The sequence below is a fragment of the Mustela nivalis genome (genome assembly GCF_964662115.1).
Source record: "Mustela nivalis genome assembly, chromosome: 1".
Classification (NCBI taxonomy): domain Eukaryota; kingdom Metazoa; phylum Chordata; class Mammalia; order Carnivora; family Mustelidae; genus Mustela; species Mustela nivalis.
In genome coordinates, this window is record NC_139020.1 from 180,232,882 (window position 1) to 180,255,120 (window position 22,239).

At 37.2% G+C, this 22,239-nt stretch overlaps 1 protein-coding gene across 1 annotated transcript in view; it reads left to right on the forward strand.

The window, feature by feature from the left end:
- The first annotated feature begins 334 nt into the window (after positions 1 to 334).
- The window catches only part of TMF1 (TATA element modulatory factor 1), a 31,643-nt gene continuing 9,738 nt past the window's right edge, over positions 335 to 22,239 (forward strand). Inside the window, exons 1-10 of the mRNA XM_082685840.1 lie at positions 335 to 760; positions 3,965 to 5,154; positions 6,928 to 7,031; positions 8,057 to 8,183; positions 10,921 to 11,026; positions 13,800 to 13,942; positions 14,181 to 14,347; positions 14,631 to 14,787; positions 18,704 to 18,796; positions 19,505 to 19,661. Of these exons, the coding sequence (XP_082541966.1) occupies positions 619 to 760; positions 3,965 to 5,154; positions 6,928 to 7,031; positions 8,057 to 8,183; positions 10,921 to 11,026; positions 13,800 to 13,942; positions 14,181 to 14,347; positions 14,631 to 14,787; positions 18,704 to 18,796; positions 19,505 to 19,661 (2,386 nt within the window). The 5' untranslated portion in view covers positions 335 to 618. The remainder of the gene's footprint in view (positions 761 to 3,964; positions 5,155 to 6,927; positions 7,032 to 8,056; positions 8,184 to 10,920; positions 11,027 to 13,799; positions 13,943 to 14,180; positions 14,348 to 14,630; positions 14,788 to 18,703; positions 18,797 to 19,504; positions 19,662 to 22,239) is intronic.

Consider the following 22,239-nt stretch of genomic DNA (forward strand, 5'->3'; position numbering starts at 1 on the left):
CCACCTGAAGGCCACGTTAACACAGGACTGATAAAATCTTTCAGACGGAGCGCTAATAGGGAAGGCTGAGCTGCCTTTGTTTGCAAATTTTTGCCGGCCAGGGACTAGCTTTTCAGTACGTTGAGCTTCTTCCTAGGAAGGAGCTGGCGTGAAAACCGGCTTTCCCACCCAGACAAGTCGACCTCTGCTCGCAGCCACAGAGCTTCTCTGTGCCCAGGCATTTGCGCGCTATGCCTGGAATCCGTATCCACAGAAATCGTTCTGCGTTCTTCGTAACTAATGGCAAGCTTCGGGTCCCGGATGTGACGTCAGCGCTCCTCCTGTTCTTCCGTCTATTGACGGAACTCTGGGCTCCCGGATCTGGTGGTTGTGTACGTGGAAGAAGCCAGCTCATGCGCAGTCCGGGCCTTTCGTCCCAGCTGTGCGGGCAGGGCTGAGGGTAACATCCCGGGCTCGGGGGAGACCGTCGGGGTCATGGCCAGCCGCTGACAGGGCCCGCTGAGCGCAGAAGGGGGCGAGGCCGTTCCGGTGCACCCTTCCCCGGGCCTGAGGCCGTTCGGCTGGCCCTCGGCCTTCCCGCTTGGTGCTGCCGCCGCCGCTGCCGGCTGAGGAGGGGAGATGAGTTGGTTCAACGCCTCCCAGCTCTCCAGCTTCGCGAAGCAGGCCCTGTCCCAGGCCCAGAAGTCCATCGACAGGGTCCTGGATATCCAGGAAGAGGAGCCGAGCGCCTGGGCCGAGACGATTCCGTACGGGGAGCCAGGTAGGGGGGAGAGAGGAGCGGGGCCCCGGGGGTCCCTGCGCTCGCGGAGGCAAACAGGCGAAGCGGTGCAGACCGGGATCCTTCCCCGCTGACGGGGGTCGGAGCAAGCTCCGTCTCCCCAGCCGTCCACAAAGGCGCGTTTTCTCCAAGTGGGTTTTCGCGGCTTTCCTGAGGGAAATCCCCGGTCCCCGGTACCTGTGGCCCCGGGTGCGGGTCCTGCGGGCCTGGGAAGTCCGGGTCGCGAGGTGTGGGGCTTGTGCCCCGCCCTCTCTCGACGTAGCCCGGGGCGGGAGCTCCCAGAAACTGGGCTTGCTGCGCGCTGCGGACCCTGGGGAGCCAGCATCTGAAGTCCGTCGGCCGGGGCAGGAGGAACGGTCCCTGCCCCTTAATGAGCGCGCTGTGCTTGGTGGCGCGGAATGTGCCTTTTTATGGCTTTCCCGTTTTCCAGACAGCTCCCCCAGTCAGGTTGGCTACAGTCCGCGTTTTACAGAAGGGGAAAGCGAGGCTGAGAGAGGCAGAGTAGCTTCCTCGGGCTACACAGCACGGGAGGGGCCGAATACGGTGGAGGTACCACCCGTGCGAGCCGGCCCGGCAGTTTGGGGTTGCGTCCCATTGGGTTTCCAAGGAGCTGCGTCTCCCTTTGCACATTTCTTGAGCTGAATCTCGCAGGGGGATCTTCGGCTGCTTTGGCTCTAAGAAACAGCTCCGCATTTTAGTAGGAGGGGTAAAAATTTGCATTGGGGTGGGGGCTCTGAACCGCCGTGAAAAAAGAATTCAGTGATTGTCGACTAATTCTTTCCGATTTGTTTTTACATTTACATCTTTGAAAAGTCAGGACCCAAGTTGGAGGTACCTCGTTTTAAGATATTTTTGGCCCGTGGCTGTATGTCAGGACCTTACTACCTTATACAAGATGCTATAGGACCTTGTTGGCGTATCTCAACTTCCTCTTTCACAGAGACCCTGCATTTTGAATTTACTAAACTTTAGAAGAGACAGAGTATAAACTTTAGGTATAAGGATACTCATTTTATGAACTCCGGGGCTTGAATCCTCTATGATGTAAGAAAGATGTTAGGGTTTGAAGCTCACATCCAAGAAGGAATTTCCTGTCCGTCTGCGCACGGACAGGACCCATGGGCAGAAAGAGCTGCACCGGGGTCCTGAGTGGCCCATTTTATACCTTCAAGTGGGGCTGGCTGTTGTTAGGAGAAAGTCATTTATTGCTGTTTAGTAAAAACTCAGTCGTGAGACTCTCCAGATGTATATTGGTGGGTTCTATCTTTAGGAGGATGGTTGCCAACATGTATCTTGGGGATAGCGATAAAGGAGATTTCTAAAGGAATTTTTATATTTTAGAGTAGACTTACAGGATCTGGGGGGTCTGGCTAAGATTTCCTTTTGCCTTTAGCTAGGTATTGACGTTGAGGCAGCTGAGTTCCTAAAGGAACTCTGCCTGTTTCAAGGACTTGTCAATGGACTGCTAGTGGTAAGGAAATTTAATAATTTTTCTTGTGCCTTTGTTTCCCATATCAGTCTATATGATTCATTTTTCAAAATAGGTTATCCAAAATAGACTCAGATTTAGTGAAATGCCATGAATACGTATTGATCACCTATGTTTTACATTGCCTTACTCAAAGATGACCAGTGGATATCTGATGACCCCTGGGATTTATATAAAACATTCTTCAGCCTCTTCAAGAGGCAAATTTAACTTCTGTCGTTAAGTTAATTAGCACCCTTAATCTTGCTTGTCCATTTGCATCTTTACTTTTGGCTTTTTCCTTTTTATTCAGTGTTTTCATATATTAAACTATTGGGTATAAAACTGACCCCAAACTAAAGTTTCCTACATACTTCTGTACATCTGAAGCGTATTATAGGACAGACTTTAATTTAGGGCTTAATAGTTTCTAGGAGCTTTTCAGTGCTTGTTCACGCCCCACCAACTTCTCATTGTGCAGAATTTTTGGTAATTCTGCTCAGCCACTTTTGAATTTAGAAAAAAGAATTTTCTTAAAAGAAATGCTTTAAATATTTTAGTAAATATGTCATTTTTGTTTTATCATTGGGTTTTTTAGTAGCATGTATTTCTGTGACTGAATTATCTTTTTTTACCCAGGAATTATTTTCTCCTTAGTGTACTTTTTTAAAAAGCCACAATGTAAACTACCATCTATACATATATTTTTAAAAAACCCAATACTTCTTAAAAAAATGAATATCTTTGAAATTCATATGACCTTTTTTAAGGCTTTATTTTATTGATTTATTATTTTTTTAAAGTAGGCTCCACACTGGGCTGGAACTCTGGCTGTGAGATCAAGAATAGAGCTGAGATGAAGAGTTGGAAGCTTAACTGACTAAGCCACCAAGGCACCCCATTTAGATTTTATTTATAAGTAACCTCTATACCCCATGTGGGGCTCAGACCCCCAACCCTGAGATTGAAGTACATGCTCCACTGACTGAGCCAGCTAGGTGGCCCTGAAATTCATAAGACCTTCTAAATCCCTCCTAAATTTGGAATTTAGGAAGGGAACAAAACTTTCTCATAGAGTGGGTTTAGAGAGTGACACTTGGAGAATGAGTTTGTCATTAGGTAGATAAAAGTGAATTTGTCCTCTAGAAGGTACTGTTCCCATCAGTTTGCTTTGATCTTTGGAAAAGAACATTCGTCATTAGTATGTTTAATTTAGTTTTTGAATGTTACCCTCTGTCCAACTCATAACCATATTTTATTACTGATATTAGGAGAATAAAATTAATAGAAGGATAAAATTAAACTAACTGAATAGAAGGTAGGGTCAATTTGGTATGATTACTCATGCATGACCTGTAAGTGAGGGTACCACCTATTGTGAGATGCATGATAGACCTAGACTTTGCATGAGTTATAGAACATACACTGGTACTCTCTTAATGTGTTATTTAATGTTATAACATACTTGCTTCTGGTAGGCCATTTTGGCCTCTGATCTTTGCTCCTAGTTCCTTTTGGGCAGATCCATATCAGTTTTCCTTTTTCAGGCCCAAAATTCAACAATGAACTAATGAATTACACAGTAAACAGAGATCTTATCAGGTCCAAATTATAGGTTGTATTCCATAAATTTTCTTTTTTTAAACTTTATGTACATTGACTTATAATGATTGTAATATTAACATAAAATATTTATTTATTTATTTATTTTGTCAAAGGAATAAGTACTCCTGTCAGTGGAGGATGGGATTCTTCAACCTGGGGGTTAAAGTCAAACACTGAACCTCAGAGTCAGCCGGTAGCCTCTCCTAAAGCAATTACAAAGCCAGTTCGGAGAACTGTGGTGGATGAATCTGAAAATTTCTTCAGTGCCTTTCTCTCTCCAACGGAGACCATTCAGAAGAGTCCAGTGGTGTCAAAACCACCAGCTAAATCACAACGACCAGAAGAAGAAGTGAAGAGCACTTTACAGGAATCCTTGTACACTGGACAGTCAAGAACATCTGAAATAACTGAGTCAAAAGTAAAAGACTCTACCCCGTCTGCATCAGGGGAAACTCCAGCAATAGATGCTCTGTTGCCTAAAACTGAGGGCAAGCATGAAGAAACTGTTAATAAAGAATCTGATATGAAGGTGTCAACTGTACGTTTGAAAGTGTCTGAAAGTGTAAGCAATGTGAAAACAACTAGAGAAAACATATCTAATATGTCTGCAGCAGACACAAAGGACATGGCTTTGGAACCTAAGGAACAAAAACATGAGGACAGACAGAGTAACACACCTTCACCTCCTGTTAGCACCTTCTCGTCGGGTACTTCTACCACCAGTGACATTGAAGTTTTAGATCATGAAAGTGTAATAAGTGAGAGTTCAGCAAGTTCGAGACAAGAGACTACAGATTCCAAATCAAGTCTTCACTTGATGCAGACATCTTTTCAGCTTCTCTCGGCATCTGCCTGTCCCGAATATAATCGTTTAGATGATTTCCAAAAACTCACTGAGAGTTGCTGCTCATCTGATGCTTTTGAAAGAATAGACTCGTTTAGTGTACAGTCATTAGATAGCCGTAGTGTAAGTGAAATCAATTCAGATGATGAACTGTCAGGCAAGGGATATGCTTTAGTACCTATTATAGTTAATCCTTCAACTCCCAAAACTAAAATAAATGAATCTGTTGAAGGAAAATCGGAAGAAGAAGTGAATGAAACATTAATTGTACCCACAGAGGAAACGGAAATGGAGGAAAGTGGACGAAGTGCAACACCTGTTAATTGTGAACAGCCTGATATTTTGGTTTCTGCTACACCAATAAATGAAGGACATACTCTCTTAGACAAGGTGGCTGAGGAGCGTGAAGCTGCTGAAAGTAAGCCGGAAGCGCATTCTGAAAAGGAAGATGTTTGCAAGGTAACTCTAGAGACTGGAAGAGGACTTGGGGATATGCTTTCAAGAGATTAAATCATTGTTTATTTTCTTTTAGTTGTTTATTTTTAACATTCAGTGTTGTATAATGATTTGTACTGATTAAAAAAGGCAGGCATTTTGACATTTAAGTGTGGCATTAAGGATTTTAAAGTTGATTTATTGATACTAAATTATTTGAAATTTCTCTGAGACAACTATAATAACATAAATTGACATTTCCATATAACTAAGCATAAAAAAGTTTCTGTCTTGCACCATCACTGTTGAGTCCTTTCACCTTAAAATTCTTGTATGCTGTGCTCATTAATTTGTCATTTTGCAAAGGATTATCTTAAGGTAACAGATATCTTTAAATCCTTTGTAGGTGAAGGTGCTGAAATGAATACAAATGTTTGGTTGTTCCTACATCAAAAAAATTTTCACTGTTCATATTATTTGTAGCAAATCTTAAATGAAAAAAGTGTAGTCTTTAATTATTTATTAGTGTGTTTCTGTTGTTACTACTTGTTTGTATTCTCTTTTATGTTATTTTGATGTTTCCCTGATAGCTTTCTTACATGAATAAGAATGGGAAATGTCCAAAGAGTAATGGTATTGCTTAGGAATGACAGATTGCTTCTACCTGAGACATATAAAAGGAAAGTGGTGTAAATTCTTTAACATTAAGTCACAGTTTTGGTTTTTCCTGTGATTTTTAGATGTAGAAATTGAGTTGGATTTGGCATCTTTAATAGACTCCTCTGAGATATAGGATGTCTTGAAGAAATGTCCTGTAAGTGCCATGTATTGAATTATTTAATGTAAAAAAAAGTGCCAGATTCTGTTACCTAGGTTTAATATTATTCACAAACGAAATGCCATGCTCTAACTATAATAGCAGTTTGAATTCCTGAAACTAACACTATTTCATATCAGTAAGATATTTTGAGCTACTTTCAGAAGGTAAGTGATTTTTAAATTATCCTAAACCTCAATCAGGTAGGACTGTTTTGTTTTTTTTTACTGCATAAAAGCATCATTTCTCCCCTCATATTCAAGTTAATCACTACATCAGCAAGACCTAAGGGTAAGATATTCTAACCATTCCTTTTTGTTTAGCTTTTATACTGATAATATTCTGGAGAGTTTAAACTTATATTCCTATGGGTTTTATAAAATTGGTTTTATTTTTTAAATGCAAAGTATCATACTAAAAAAAAAGTTACATGTTACATATTTGGATTAAAGAATAAAATGGAGTAACAGATACACACTTAAATATCCACTACGTAGCTGAGATACAGAATATTATGGAAGGCTTTAAAGCCCTTCTTGAATCTTTTTTATTTTCTCTAGCTTCCTTCCTCTTTTGGTGGATGTACACACCTGAGATTTTTACTATAACAAACTTATAAATATTCTTGTATATTTATGCAAGAATTTTCTCATCTAAAATATATCTAAAAGAATTTTCTACATTAAAGAGTGTGTAGGTCTTCAGCTAGATGTTGTCTAATTGTTTTCCAAAGTGGTTTACTAATTTATACTCCTACCAGGTATGTGGTTGTTCTAATTTATAGTCTCCTACCAGCAATGTAGGAGTTCTTGTTTTGAATCCACTGTGTTCTCAATATTGTTTTTAATTCTTTTTATGAGAAAATGCTGTTTCATTTATTACAGTAATTAGGTTACCTTTACAACTCAACACCTGCATGTAGAAGTGGTTTTCTTTTTTTAAGGTTAAATGTTTGACTTTTGTGTATTCTCCTTATTCAGAGAGTTGAATTTCTGAATGAGAAACTGGATAAAAGGGAGGCTCAGTTATTATCTCTTAGTAAAGAAAAAGCACTTCTAGAAGAAGCCTATGATAATCTGAAAGAGTAAGTATTTTACAAATGTGAAAAATTTTGTATTTTTTGTAGAGGCCCAAATACTTGGTTATTATGTAAGACTGTATTTTAAGCTAAAATGTTTAAAATTTAACTTGTGTATAATTATTGAAAATAGAATAGTGGCTGGTGCCTGGGTGGCTCAGTGAGTTAAAGCCTCTGCCTTCGGCTCAGGTCGTGATCTCAGGGTCCTGGGATCAAGCCCCGCATCAGGCTCTCTGCTCAGCGGGGTGCCTGCTTCCTCCCCTCTCTCTCTGCCTGTCTCTCTGCCTACTTGTGATCTCTGTCTATCAAATACATAAATAAAATCTTAAAAAAATAAAAAAAAAATAGAATAGTGGGATATCTGGGTGGCTTAGTCAGTTAAGTGTCTACTTTGGCTCAGGTCATGATTCCACGGTCCTGGGATCAAGTTTCACATTGGGCTTCTTGCTCACCGGGAACCTGCTTCTCCTTCTGCCTGCCACTTTCCCTGCTTGTTTTCTCTCTCTCTGACAAATAAATAAATAAAATCTTAAGAAAAAAAAGAAAGAAAGGAAATGCAGTAGTTTTTAAATTCCCACCATAGAGATTTCTTTTCTCCTCACATTATCTTTATCATATTACCTTTGGCATTGAAGAGAGATATTTTGCAAAAATAACACAAAAAAAAATTTATCTTTTAGGATTAGAGATTTAAAACGTATATTTAAAGAAAAGTGTGATATTAAAAAAAAACCACTGAATATTTGCTCTAAGGAGGTGATTAGTAAAATAGATTCGAAAATGAAAAATTTTGTTTATCTTACTTTTACACATCAAATATTGGTGACATTTTCATTTTATAATGGGTTTTTGTTTACGTGTTTTAAATTAAGCAGGTGCTTTTTTTCTTGAAAGTAACAAGGCTAAAACTAATCTGTTTTAGTCTTCAACATATATTGAAGACAGTGTTGTTTTCCTTTTGCAAACTGCACTCATCTTGTTACCTAGGAGTGTATAAACAAGTATCTCTGTGTCTGTTGTTTTTAATTTAGTGAAATGTTTAGAGTGAAAGAAGAAAGCAGCAGCATTACTTCCTTGAAAGATGAATTTACTCAAAGAATTGCAGAAGCAGAAAAGAAAGTTCAGCTAGCCTGCAAAGAGAGAGATGCTGCTAAAAAGGTAATGAAAGTTAAAAATAGTATGAATTAAATTCTGGACAAAAATGGATTTTTGAGGGATGCATTCATAATATTTTGGTATGGAAAAAAAGAGAAGTAAGATTAAAGGATACCATATAGTATATTAACATTTAAATTATAGATTTTTTAATATCTTTAGACTTCTAGGTTCTTGATGTTTTAAAAGAATCTAAGCCAGCATTTATATAATTTACATAGCTAGGATCATTAGGATAATTTTCATAAATGATAATTTTATTAAAATACATAACAATTAAATCTAAAAGGCACTGTGTATATTTAAAAAATATATCATTACTCCCATTTATTATTGTCAAATCACTTCAGACATATATGTACTTCTTCAAGTCAAAATAATTTTAAAACAAAAAAAATTGCAAGGGTTAGTGACTCTTGTGAAGCATATTGATTTATCCTAATACGAGATTTCTTCTCAGCACTATTCATATTTTGGGCTGGATGATTTTATGCTGTGTGGGACTTTTCTTTGCATTGTAGGGTGTTCACCAGCATCCAGTCCTCTACCTACAAGACACCAGTGTCACCCTCTCCTCCCCATCTCCCAGTGCACATCCATCAAACCCTTTCCTGAGTTAAGATAATTGAAAATTTTGGCAGACTTTGCCAAAAACCCTCTTGAGAGCTTAGTCATTCCTATTTGGGAATCATTGTTCTAATTCTTAAAATTTGTAGCCGTTGGCTATTTCAGAAATAGGTAACCAGCTAAGGTTAGTAATTATTTCTTCTATCTCAACTATTAATAGTGTTTCTCATCATTTGCCCTTCTCAGTTAAGTTGCTCTCCTTCTTCTTCACCAGTGTTAATATTTGTATTTTTTCTTTGTATACTCTTACAGAAGAGGAATAAGTCATAGAATTTCTTCTGCTTAGGTTGCTTTAATTAGCTAGCTTGTTTCAGATACTGACAATAACCTGAGACTACCTAACCACCTTACCTCTTCTTGTCCCTACTATATTGCATCTAGACCAGTCTAACCGAGAAATTAGATTTTAAATAATGCTTGTTTTCTATGGTGTACTTTGAATTGTAGATCTGAATTAGACCCAAACCGTGGGCTATAGGTGGGGAAAAGCTTGGGCCCCAAGTTTTAACATGTTTTTGTGTATTGCTATGTATGAACCGCCCCACCCACCCAAACTTAGGATCTGTAGGAAATTCAAGGTGAATTGAAGTACTTTAAGTGAAGAGTTGGCTTTTCTAATGATAGAAAATAGATAATGTCAACACCTATTTAGGACTAGGCAGAATGAAATAAATTACAGAGAAAGACAAATAAGCAGTTTGGAATGGTATCACAGAGGATGAAGTCTGACCAGGGGAATTGAGGAAAGTTTCATGGAAGGCAGGATAGTCTTACTGGGCCTTGATGGGTGAATCAAATTTTGACAGCTAAACAATGCGCAGCAGTGTTGTGGATGGTGGTTCAGAGCATGGGCTTTGTGGACTCATAAACCTGGTTTCAAGTTAAACTCTACCACTTAATTTAAAATCAAAGTTTAATTTAATCAAGTTAAACTCTACCACTTAATAGCTCTCTGACCTTCAAAGTTTATTCAGTCTGGTGTTGTCTTAGTTTTCTTATTTGTGTAGTTGAATAAAGTATTTCCTTCATAAGATTGTTGTGAGGATAAAATGACAATAGGTACAAAGCATGGTTCAAGTACCTAATGATAGTTGTTTTTAGCTGTTTGGTTTCAGATCATTGCTTAAAACCTTATTTTAAATCATAGAACACTTTTCATATTTCCATTTTTGGGTTTTTTTTTTTTTTTAGATTTTATTTATTTGATAGATCACAAGTAGGCAGAGAGGCAGGCAGAGAGAGAGGAAGGGAAGCAGGCTCCCCGCTGAGCAGAGAGCCCAATGTGGGGCTCTATCCCAAGACCCTGGGATCATGACCTGAGCTGAAGACGGGGCTTTAACCCACTGAGCCACCCAGGTGCTCCTCCATTTGTGGTTTTTAAGAGATAAACTGTCTTGACATGTTTGTGCTGAATCTCTGCTTTATTAAAGTAGATTGAACCTTATATAATAATGTTTTCCCACATTTCACAATGCACTAGCAAGTGCAAATTTTAGATGAGGAAAAGAAATACAGTGAAAAATGGAGAAATATGTTGTTCCAAACATAATGCTTAACCTGATAATATGTGTATAGAGGTACTCAAGAAAGGTTTTGAAAGTTAACTTATTCTCATTTGCATTTCCGTATTAAAACCTGTTTATATCTGAGTTCAAGTTTTCTATGTTGTTTTCTCTTTTTTGTTTTACATTTTATTTTATTTTTTAAGATTTTATTTATTTATTTGACAGACAGATCACAAGTAGACAGAGTGGCAGGCGGGTGGGGGGGGCAGTGAATGCTGAGCAGAGGGCCCGATGTGGGGCTTGATGTGGGGCTCCATGCGGGGCTCGATGAGGGGCTTGAAGAGGGGCTCAATCCCAGGACCCTGGGATCACAACTTAAGCCGAAGGCAGAGGCTTTAACCCACTGAGCCACCCAGGCACCCCTTTTATGTTGTTTTCAAACTGTTTACTTAACTAACTGAGGTAATAAACTCAGTTTAGCAGAATAAAACTTAAGATCTTTATAGAGAATTTCATTATTGATGACTTCTTTGAATGTAGAAAAAATAGAAAAATATGCCCAGAGTGAAATTCTTTATGGTATTCACATTCTTTTTTTTTTTAATTAGGAAATTAAAAGTATAAAGGAAGAACTTGCTACTAGATTAAATAGTAGTGAGACTTCAGATCTTTTGAAAGAGAAAGATGAGCAGATCCGAGGATTAATGGAAGAAGGTGCGTATTTAGTTAACTATGAAAAATACTGTAACAAGTGGAATGCTTGCCACATCATTAGCTGCTACTTCCCAATAAAAAATAAGTGAAAGCAAGAAAGATTTGTGCTTAAACCTCAGAAATGGTAGGTGACAATTTATGGAAGAATGGGGAGCAATGTGAACAGAGGCAGAGATGCATGTACGTAGCTTTTTGTTTCTAGGGAGGTAAAAAATAATAATAATAACTTGCTGAAAAATAAATATGTATGCTTTCATGTAAAAGCTTTGAACAGGTTTTAGAGCCTGTCATGTAACCCGAGATATTTGAAGGTTATAATCCTGGAGTTTATATAGTATCTGAATCTCTAGCTTGTGTTATGTAGTATCATCATGTTGTTTGGTTGTTTGGTAGTGAACTTTTCATTATATTCTTGTTTTAATTTTTCAGTTACTTAGCACTCTGTGAAAAGACCTAAAATTAGCTCGGTTATAGAAATTAAATATCCTTCATGGGATAAATTATTATAAATAGACACTGGATTAACTTCTATATGTATTATAGGAAAGAAGGTAGTTTTGGAAAAGGTGATTAAGTGAGTCTTTCTTTTCCTCTTAAGGTTTTTCTAGTTCTGAGAATAACTCTTGTTACTTGCAGAAATTTTTGAAGTTTTAGGAGGCGTAGGAAGAAAAAAAAGAGATCATAATCTGGTTTTATAAGGAACTATCAATTTCTTTTAGTTCCTTTTTAAAATTGTTTTTAATACATTGTTAAGCACAATTAAGGTCATGTATTTAATTTGTAATCTTTTACATTTTTATAATTATTTTACATTTTCCTATGCTATTAAATGCTTTGCTGTCATTATTAATGGCTGTATTGAAGTCCATCATATAGCTATATATACTATGATTTATTTTACTCTTTTCCTAATGCTGTACATTTATTTCTAAAATTAAATTACAAGTAGTGGTGGAACGAACATTTCAAATCATTGAACTAAAGAGAATTTCCAGAATAAGTGTTTGAAAAAAATTGGACAGAATCGGTGTATTTGAAAAAGTTAGTTTTACCCAATTTTTCTTTTTCATTTATTCAGGTAATATTTAACAGTTAGTGTGCCAGATACTATGTTTGATACAGTAATACATAGGACACACTCCCTGTCTTTTAGGAATTTACAATTTAATGAGAGGGAAATATAACAATACAGATAATTATAAAGTACAGTCTAAGCACTGCAATAGAATGAAGGGAAGATTGATAAAACACATTATCTCAAGATAGGCTGAGGTCTTGAACTGCCTGTGTTACAACACTAGAAACTGAGGAGAGGACTGTGTGCATGGTTTCATAATTAAAAAAAAAATTATTTATATCAAGTGTCACTGTTTTGGTATTTATTAATTTAGGTAGGAAGTGGGATGATGTTCTCTTTTGCTTAATGAAGTTCTTTATACTGAAAATACCATGATCTCATATGGAATTATTTACTTAATGCTTCTGTATCCCTCAGAAGTATTTTTTTTTTAAAGATTTTACTGATTTATTTGAGAGAGCACACAAGTTCGGGGGGGTGGGGAGAGCAGAAGGAGAGAGGAGCAGATTCTCTGCTGAGGAGGGCGCCCCAAAATGTGGGGCTTGATGTGTGATTCCATCCCAGGACCCTGAGATCATGACCCAAGCCAAAGGCAGAGGCTTTAACTGACTGAGCCATCCAAGTGCCCTTCCTCCAGAAATACATTCACAGTTGAAAATCTGAAAGACTAAGAGCTGAAAGTACACAACAATGAATAGCTGATTACTTATTACCTTGCTTCATCAATTATTAACACCTATGCAGACCTGCTTCATCTCTTTCTGCACACACATGCACTTTCCTTTTGCCAAATCATTTGAAGGTAGGTGACAGAGAAAACATTTGACCCTTAAATTTTTTTTTTCCAACTTTATTGATGATTAGATTCAGATCAAATTTCTAGTAAGAAACATCATTGCTGTTACTGTGTACTCACCTCTCCCTTATATCAGTAGATGCATAATATACCTCAATTGGTGATGCCAAAACTGAATGTTTGGTTAAGGTGGTGACAGCCAGATTTCTCCATTGTAAAAGCACATTTTTCTTTTCATTAGGCCATAAGTAGTATGTAGGAATGATTTTTTAAGGTATGAATCATTTTTTAAGGTGTAAATATCCTATTACCTACCATCCTTCTACCTAGTAATTTTAATTAATTAATTAATTTATTTTTATTTTGACATACAGAGAGATCACAAGTAGGCGGGGGGGGGGGAGCAAACTCCCTGCCGAGCAGAGCCCGATGCGGGGCTCGATCTCAGGACGCCGAGTTCATGACCCAAGCCAAAGGCAGAGGCTTAACCCACTGAGCCACCCAGGTGCCCCCTACCTAGTAATTTTAGTGTTCATGGATGGTTCTTGTCCAAATCAGTTTAACATTCATGGTTACAATTTTGTGGTTTTAAAAATACTCTTATCAGGGACGCCTGGGTGACTCAGTGGGTTAAGCCGCTGCCTTCGGCTCAGGTCATGATCTCGGGGTCCTGGGATCGAGTCCCGCATCGGGCTCTCTGCTCAGCAGGGAGCCTGCTTCCCTCTCTCTCTCTGCCTGCCTCTCCATCTACTTGTGATTTCTCTCTGTCAAATAAATAAATAAAATATTAAAAAAAAATACTCTTATCATTTTATGTCACTGGTTAGATAAAACTTTCTATCCAGATTCTTAAGGAGTCATTGCTTAAATTTATTTATTTTTTTTTTTGCCATTTCCAGGAGAAAAACTTTCAAAACAGCAACTGCATAATTCTAACATTATTAAGAAATTAAGAGCTAAAGACAAAGAAAATGAAAATATTATTGCAAAGCTGAATAAAAAAGTTAAAGACCTAGAAGAAGATTTGCAACATTTAAAACAGGTGAATGTTAACCATTTTCTAAATATATATTGTTATTACTTCCTGAACGATGGCCTGGTTTATAAGACATTTAGAATAATTTATCAGGGTATATCATGTGGGAAGAATTTGTCAAGCAATTTAATAAGTGAGTGTTAAAATTTTTATTCATTATTGTAACACTTAAGATTCCTGAAATACAATTATTTACCATGGTGTTATTTATTGAAAAATACTTTTGTCTATTTTTATAATATAGGTCCTTGATGGCAAAGAAGAAGTTGAGAAACAACATAGAGAAAACATTAAGAAACTAAATTCTGTGGTGGAACGCCAAGAGAAGGATCTTGGCCGACTTCAGGTAGACATGGATGAACTTGAAGAAAAGAACCGAAGTATTCAGGCTGCTCTGGATAGTGCATACAAGTAAGAAAATGAACAAATATGCAACCCATTTAAAATGATCAAAATTGGATATTAAAAAACACATTTTCTGTTATCTAATCACTAACAATATAAATGAACTTAGCTGTATATGAACTTGTGACTGGTCAAAGCAAGTTCAAAAGAGAGTCATTACCATAGTCAGTGTTTATTATGTGGTGAACTTTCCCTCCTTGTGTAAGTTACAGAAATCCACATGCAAATTTACTAATGTGGTTGTGTAATTAACTATTTTAAATAGAAATTATCAATCTAATTTTTTAAGAGAACTTACTGATCTCCACAAAGCCAATGCTGCAAAGGATAGTGAAGCCCAGGAAGCTGCTCTAAGTCGTGAAATGAAAGCTAAAGAAGAACTTTCTACTGCGCTAGAGAAGGCCCAAGAAGAAGCCCGTCAGCAGCAAGAAACATTAGCAATTCAGGTAAGCAATAGATAGAGTTACATTAGTCTTTAAAAACTTTGTGCTTTTGCAAATTAAAGAGTACATTAGTTATTTGAATCAAATTTTATGTATCAGTACATGTGCTAAATTTCCTTTCTAATCTTATTGGACACTTTTCTTTCTTTCTTTCTTTCTTTTTAATATTTATTCATTTGACAGACAGAGATCACAAGTAGGCAGAGAGGCAGGCAGAGAGAGGGGGAAGCAGGCTCCCCGATATGGGGCTTTATCCCAGGACCGTGAGATCATGACCTGAGCTAAAGACAGAGGCTTAGCCCACTGAGCCATCCAGGCACCCCTTATTGGACACTTTTCTAAGAGTACTTGATTGTGCCAATCTTAATTGTGTGGTTTTGAACTGTTGTTAAAGTGATGCTTACATTGTACTAGTATTGCTTTTTTTTTTTTTTTTTTTACTTTTCAGACTTACCTAAGAATATTATAAAAGGCAAAGACTGTGTTATTGCACATACGGAGATAAATACTAAGCCTTGCTTATAATTTTAGGAGAATCCATAGAAGTCCTGAGCTTATTCATAACATCTATGGGAGTCCATGTAGTTCAGATAGAGGAGGAAAACTGAAATTTGTCAGGCTTTTTCTTATAAAATCATCAGTTGATAGATACTTGGGGTTGTTTTCACTTTTTGATTATTATGATTAATGGTGCTATAACACAATTATAACATTCATTTACAAGTTTCTATGTGAACATTTATTTTAAGTTCTTCTAGACATATATTCTTGGGTCAATATGGTTACCCTATATATAATTTTTTGAGGACCTGCCAAACTTTGCTGTAGCAATTGCACCATTTTACATTCCCATCAGGAATATATGATGGTCTTCCTCTTTTCCTCTTGCCAGTATTTGGTATTGTCTTTTTTATTTTTTTTCATTATATAGCCCTTTTAGTGGGTGTGAAATGGTATCTGATTGTGGTGTGCTTGTTTATGTTTCCTTAATGACTAATGGTGTTGAGCATCTTTTTATGTGCTTACTGGCCATATGTATCTTTTCTTTTTTTTTTTTTTTTTTTTTTAAAGATTTCTTTATTTATGGGGATGTGGTGGGAGAGGGGGAGAGAGAATCTCCAGCAGACTCCTCTCTGAGTGAGGAGCCCAATGCTGGCTCACCCCACAACTCTGAGATTATGACCTGAGCGGAAGTCAGGAGTTGGACACTTAACCAACTAAGCCACCCAGGCGCCCCTGACTGTATGTATATATATATATATATATTATTGCATCTTCTTTAGAGGAATTTATTTGTTTTTGTTTTTTTAAATTTTATTTATTTATTTGACATAGACCACAAGCAGACAGAGAGACAGGCAGAGAGAGAGAGGAGGAAGCAAGCTCCCTGGCGAGCAGAGAGCCCGATGCGGGGCTCGATCCCAGGACCTTGGCATCATGATCTGAGCCGAAGGCAGAGCCATCCAGGCGCCCCTGGAGGAATTTATTTGAATACTCAAATCCTTTGTCCATTTTTAAATCAGGCTTTTTAAAAATTGTTTAATTGTGAGAGATCTTTATGTATTCTGCACGTTAGGTTCCCATCAGATGTAGGATTTGCAAATATTTTTTCCCATTTTTAAGGTTGTCTTATTTTCTTAATAATGTCCTTTGATGTACGAATTAAAAAATTCTGATGAAGTCCAACTTACCTATTTTTTCTTTTGCTGCCTATGCCTTGAATGTCATATTTAAGATCCCGTTGCTGGGCGCCTGGGTGGCTCAGTGGGTTAAGCTGCTGCCTTCGGCTCAGGTCATGATCTCAGGGTCCTGGGATCGAGTCCCGCATCGGGCTCTCTGCTCAGAGGGAGCCTGCTTCCCTCTCTCTCTCTGCCTGCCTCTCTGTCTACTTGTGATCTCTGTCTGTCAAATAAACAAATAAAATCTTTAAAAAAAAAAAAAAAAAGATCCCTTTGCTTAATCTAAGGTCTTGAAGGTTTTTACCTATTTCCCTCTAAGAATTTTATAGTCTTAACTCTCACATTTAGGTTTTCTGCACATTGATATCCAGCTGTCCCAGTACCATTTGTTGAAAAGACTATTCTCTCCTCATTGGCTCCAGTGCAGTTTTGATTTAATTTTACACAAATACGTAAAATAATTACATGATTCCAAAGTGAGAGCTATAAAACAATATATTAAGACAAAATTTGCTTCCAGCTTAGCTGCCCCACCTACTTTCCTTGCCTATAAGTAACCATTTCATTAGAGTTTGTAAATGCAAGAAAGTATATAAATCTATACACTTAATTATATACCTCCGCACATATATACCCAGATACATTTATACCCATATTTATTTGTATCTCCCTCATAGTACTTACATAAAAGATAATTTAATATTTATACCATTTTACAGTTTACTTTCTTTAAATATTCTGGTGATCCTTCACTCCATAAAAGAACTTAGAGCTTTTTACAGAATTTCTTTTCACAGTTTTGTAATATGTTGCTGCTACTATTTATACTGTTGTTATATTGTTATTATACCATTGTTAATTCAGTCATTTCCTACTGATGGAAATCAGCCAAATGGGCTGTTTCCAGTATTTTGTTATTATAAATCACATCAATGTACCCCTTGTGTTTCTGACCACTGGGTTGGATAAATTTTAATATTTTAAATTAAAAGTATGCTAGAATAATAAACAGTGGGGGAATGAAAGACAGAGCACATGGGGCTACCATTTATAAATCATCACTTTTTAGGGGCCTTAGCTGGCTCAGTGGGTTAAACATCTGACTCTTGGATCCTGAGATCCCAACCCAGAGCTGAAATCAAGAGTCAGATGTTCAGTTGACTGAACCACCCAGTTGTCTCACATGCATCATAATTTTTATTTTATTTATTTTATGTTTTTTTAAAAGATTTTATTTATTTATTTGACAGAGAGAGATCACAAGTAGGCATAGAGGCAGGCAGAGAGAGAGAGAGGAGGAAGCAGGCTCCCTGCTGAGCAGAGAGCCCGACTCGGGACTCAATCCCAGGACCCTGAGATCATGACCTGAGCCGAAGGCAGCGGCTTAACCCACTGAGCCACCCAGGCGCCCTGCATCATAATTTTTAATGAGAATATTCATGCTGTATCAACATTTGCAAAAATAGATTATTGTTGATGGATATTTAGACTATTTCTTTTTTTTTTATTTGACAGAAATCACAAGTAGGCGGAGAGGCAGGCAGAGAGAGAGAGAGAGAGAGAGAGAGAGCAGGAAGCAGGCTCCCCGCTGAGCAGAGAGCCCGATGCGGGGCTCGATCCCAGAACTCTGGGGTCACGACCTGAGCCGAAGGCAGAGGCTTTAACCCGCTGAGCCACCCAGGCGCCCCTATTTAGACTATTTCTTGTTTTGTCTGTTTTTGCTAATCTAGCTAATAGTGTTAGGTGAGTATCTTTGTATATTTAGATTTGCTTCTGTTGAATAAATGCTCAAGACCAAGATGACCAGGTGAAAGAAAGTGAAAAGTTTTATGATTGTTTAAACATATTGCCATATTGTTTTACAAAAAGACTATAGCAGTTTACATTTACAGCAGTGTATGAGTATAGCAGCTAGCTTTTATAGCTATCACATTCCGCCTTACATTGCAGACACTTATAGAGGCACTGTCTCTACTCCTATATTGCATGGCAGTGGCTGTACCAGTTTATGTGCCTTTTTTTTTTTTTTTTTTTGCTTTTCTTAATATATATTTATTACGTATACATACAGTTCACAACTGCTTGATGAATGGGTTATGTCATAATCGTATGTAAGAGCTCACTGGATAGTGTAAGTATTATACATAAACAGTACGTCAGCATAATACAGAATGTAGTCAGGAAGTTATAAGTAATGTTTTGATATTGTTTGTGATAGTGTATTGGTTCTCTTTGTACAGGTTGGAGACCTTAGACTGGCCCTGCAACGTGCAGAACAAGCAGCTGCCAGAAAAGAGGATTATTTACGCCATGAGATCAGTGAACTCCAGCAGGTACTGTCACAGTTTTCGTAGACCCAAATCTAAGATGTGTCTTCCTAGAAATAATAAAATCCTTCAGTGGAGATAATAATCATGGTATTGAGCAGATTCCTACCATAGTTTATCATTTGCTCTATTTTTGTAGCTTATATGAATAATACCAGAGTGGACACCTTAAAAATAAACATGAAAAGCCTTAATTTTGTTACGTAGAAAGTAATTTTATAATGACAGTTTTATTTTTAGTATTGTTTTTTCATTTGTTATAGCCAGTTTATTAGTATCAGTCTTTGCTTACCATGGGGCAGATAATCAGTTCCAGTTTTTATACCAATATTCTATTAATTTTCAGTCAGTGAACATGCATGGAAAAGGGGAGAGAAAATGCATCTCAGATTGATCTTTCTGTTTCTGTAAATACTTAGAAATATTTGGATGATGAGGCAACTGCTGGGAGGTTTGGATGATAGTCTTTTTTACCATAAGATAATCAAAAGCTATCTTTATATTAGAAAAGCTTTGTAAAGAAGCAATTATTTGGACACTGTTATGCATTCTAACTACCTTAAGGATTGAATAATTAGAAAATAATGTAATTAAAAAACAAATTCCTCTTGGTGAAATAATACTTTCCAAAAATCTTTCATAAAGTTTGTTTGCTAGTATTTTTAGAGTTTTCATTGGTGTTAGTGTTAATGACTTAAGAATTTCATGATTCAGAGACTCCAGGAAGCAGAGAATCGAAACCAAGAGCTGAGTCAAAGTGTTTCATCAACAACAAGACCGTTGCTTCGACAGATAGAAAATTTGCAAGCAACTCTGGGGTCCCAGACATCATCGTGGGAGAAGTTAGAGAAGAATCTTTCCGATAGACTTGGTAAGTGCTTTAGTTCTTAAGCTCAATGCAGAAGCCCTTTCCTCTTGTTTTTGGAATTAGAATAATGATATGAAATTGAAATCCACTTGATTTGATAGTTACTCTTTATGTCTAACTTGTATAGTTTTACCTCTTCTCCTTTTTTACTTTGATTTTCTAATATCCTAATTGACCCTTTCAAACCATTTGATTTCCTTTTACACAGTGTGTCAAAATCTGTCCCATATACTTCCATGTCATCCTTTCATATTTCCAGACCATTGCAGTCATTTTTTTCCTTGTCTTTTGCTACATCTGACCCCTTTCTAGCTTGTCTGCAATATAAAAGGAGGTAGAGATTAGATATGATTCTAGTCCTTGATAGAATTCCAAGAACAGAGATAGGTCTAAGGAGGATCCTGATCAAACTCTGCTAGACAGATTCCGAGGAGACCTTTTTTTTCCTTAAATTTACATATAACGTATTATTTGCCCCAGGGGTACAGGTCTGTGAGATTCTGAGGAGCCTTAAGAGCCTTCTTCATAGAAATGCTTCAGGTTGCCCTTATGTACTATTATTAAGAAAATAATTATTCCAAGTTGTTTATGTAAACACAGATAAGTAGTGTATGCATATATATGTGGTGTGTGTACACACACACACACACACACACACACACACATATATTAGATATCCCAGAAGTTAGCTAATTCATGAAAAATTCATGTGTCCTTTCTATGCCTAAAGCTAATTGTTACTTGAGAGAGACCATGGTACAGTGATAAAAGCAGGTCTAAATGGGTGTCCCTGTCAATCATGAGGGGTAGACTAGATTAGTGGTTTTCAAACAGTATTCAGTGATACTAAGATGTCTTAGGACTATCTTAGTATCAGTCTTTGCTTACCATGTCATGGTGAGAGGGCCGCTCTGTAATTAAGGTGCTTGATATATCCCTCCATGCTGTGTTAATGAAACTAGTGCCTTCTTTTCAATCTTTTTTTATTTTTTGAGTTTCATGTGAGATTACATCTGGAAAAAGATTCATCTCCTTAAAAAAATCACTGAACTAGACAAACCTTTATATATTGTTTAAATTATAGGAATAAATTTTAGGTCTGTCATTTGTTATTAAGAGACATTTGCTGTGAAAATCAGACATCTGAAAATGACACCTTCTGAAATGAATATTTTTTAGCAGTAAATGAAGACTAGAACCTGTTATTGTTGTTTTTAAACTGAACCTACATCCTCTCAGGGATATGTGGTATTGTGCTGGAATATAAGCAAAGCCATGGGACACAAATAACAACTAATGCTTTTTTTTTAAGGTTTTATTTATTGATTTCACAGAGAGAGATACAGTGAGAGTGAACACAAGCGGGGGAGTGGGAGAGAGGGAGAGGGAGAAGCAGGCTTTCTGCCGAGCAGAGAGCCCGATGTGGGGCTAGATCCCTGGACCCTGGGGTCACGACCTGAGTCAAAGGCAGACACTTAACAACTGAGCCACCCAGCTGCCCCCCAAAGAATGCTTTTAATAGGAGTACAAATACATTATGTAACAATATAAAATGAAATTAGGTCTACTTTGGTGGGAAAAAAATCTCAAGAGTTGTATCCATTAATCTTTGTTAACTGAAATTTTTTATTGAGATAATTATAGATTTACATGCAGTTATAAGAAATAATAGAGGTGGTTCCTTGTATGCTGTACCCAATATCCCCACGTGTTAACAGTGCAAATCATAGTATAATATCATAGCCAGGGTATTGACACAGATACAAGGTACAAGTTTTATTCAGATTTCCCCAGTTTTAGTGGCCATTATTTGTGCGTGTGCATGTGTGTTTGTATTAACTTCATCACAATTTCATCAGTTTTGTAGGTTCGTGTACCCACTCAAGATGTCGAACGGTTCCAACACCACAAAGATCCTTTATGTTGTCCTTTAGAACCTCACTTTCTCACCTTCGTGGCCCTCCTTTTGTGTCCCCAATTTTGGCAACCACTAAACTGTCCTTCAGCTAAAATTACGGAATTTCAAAATGTTATATAAATAGAAGCATATACTGTGTGACAATTTTGGATTCACTTTTTCTCTCTCAGCATAATTCCCTGGAGGTTCATCTAAGTTACCATGTGTATCAGTGATTTAGTCTTTTCATTGCTAAGAGTATTTCCATGGTATGTGCATACCACATTTTCTTTAACCATCTACTTGATGAATGATATCTGGGCTCATTCTAGATTTTTTCTATACAGATAAAGCTACTGTGAACATTCTTGTATAGGTTTTAGTGTGAACATGTTTTCATTTCTCTGCCTAAATGCCTAAGTGTGCAGTTGCTGTATTGTGTGGGTAATTGTAGGGTAGTTGTATGTTTAGGTTTTTAGGAAAACACCAAACTGTTTTTCCAAAGTTGCAATAGTAATCTAGTTTCTTCACATCCTTGCCAGCATTTTGTGTTGTGTCTATTTTTTCATCTAGTCCATCAGACAGGCATGTAGTGATATCTTACTGTGATTTTCATTTGTATTTCCCTAATGACTCATGTTGCACATCATTTCTTGTGCTTACTTTCTTTTTTTTTTAGATTTA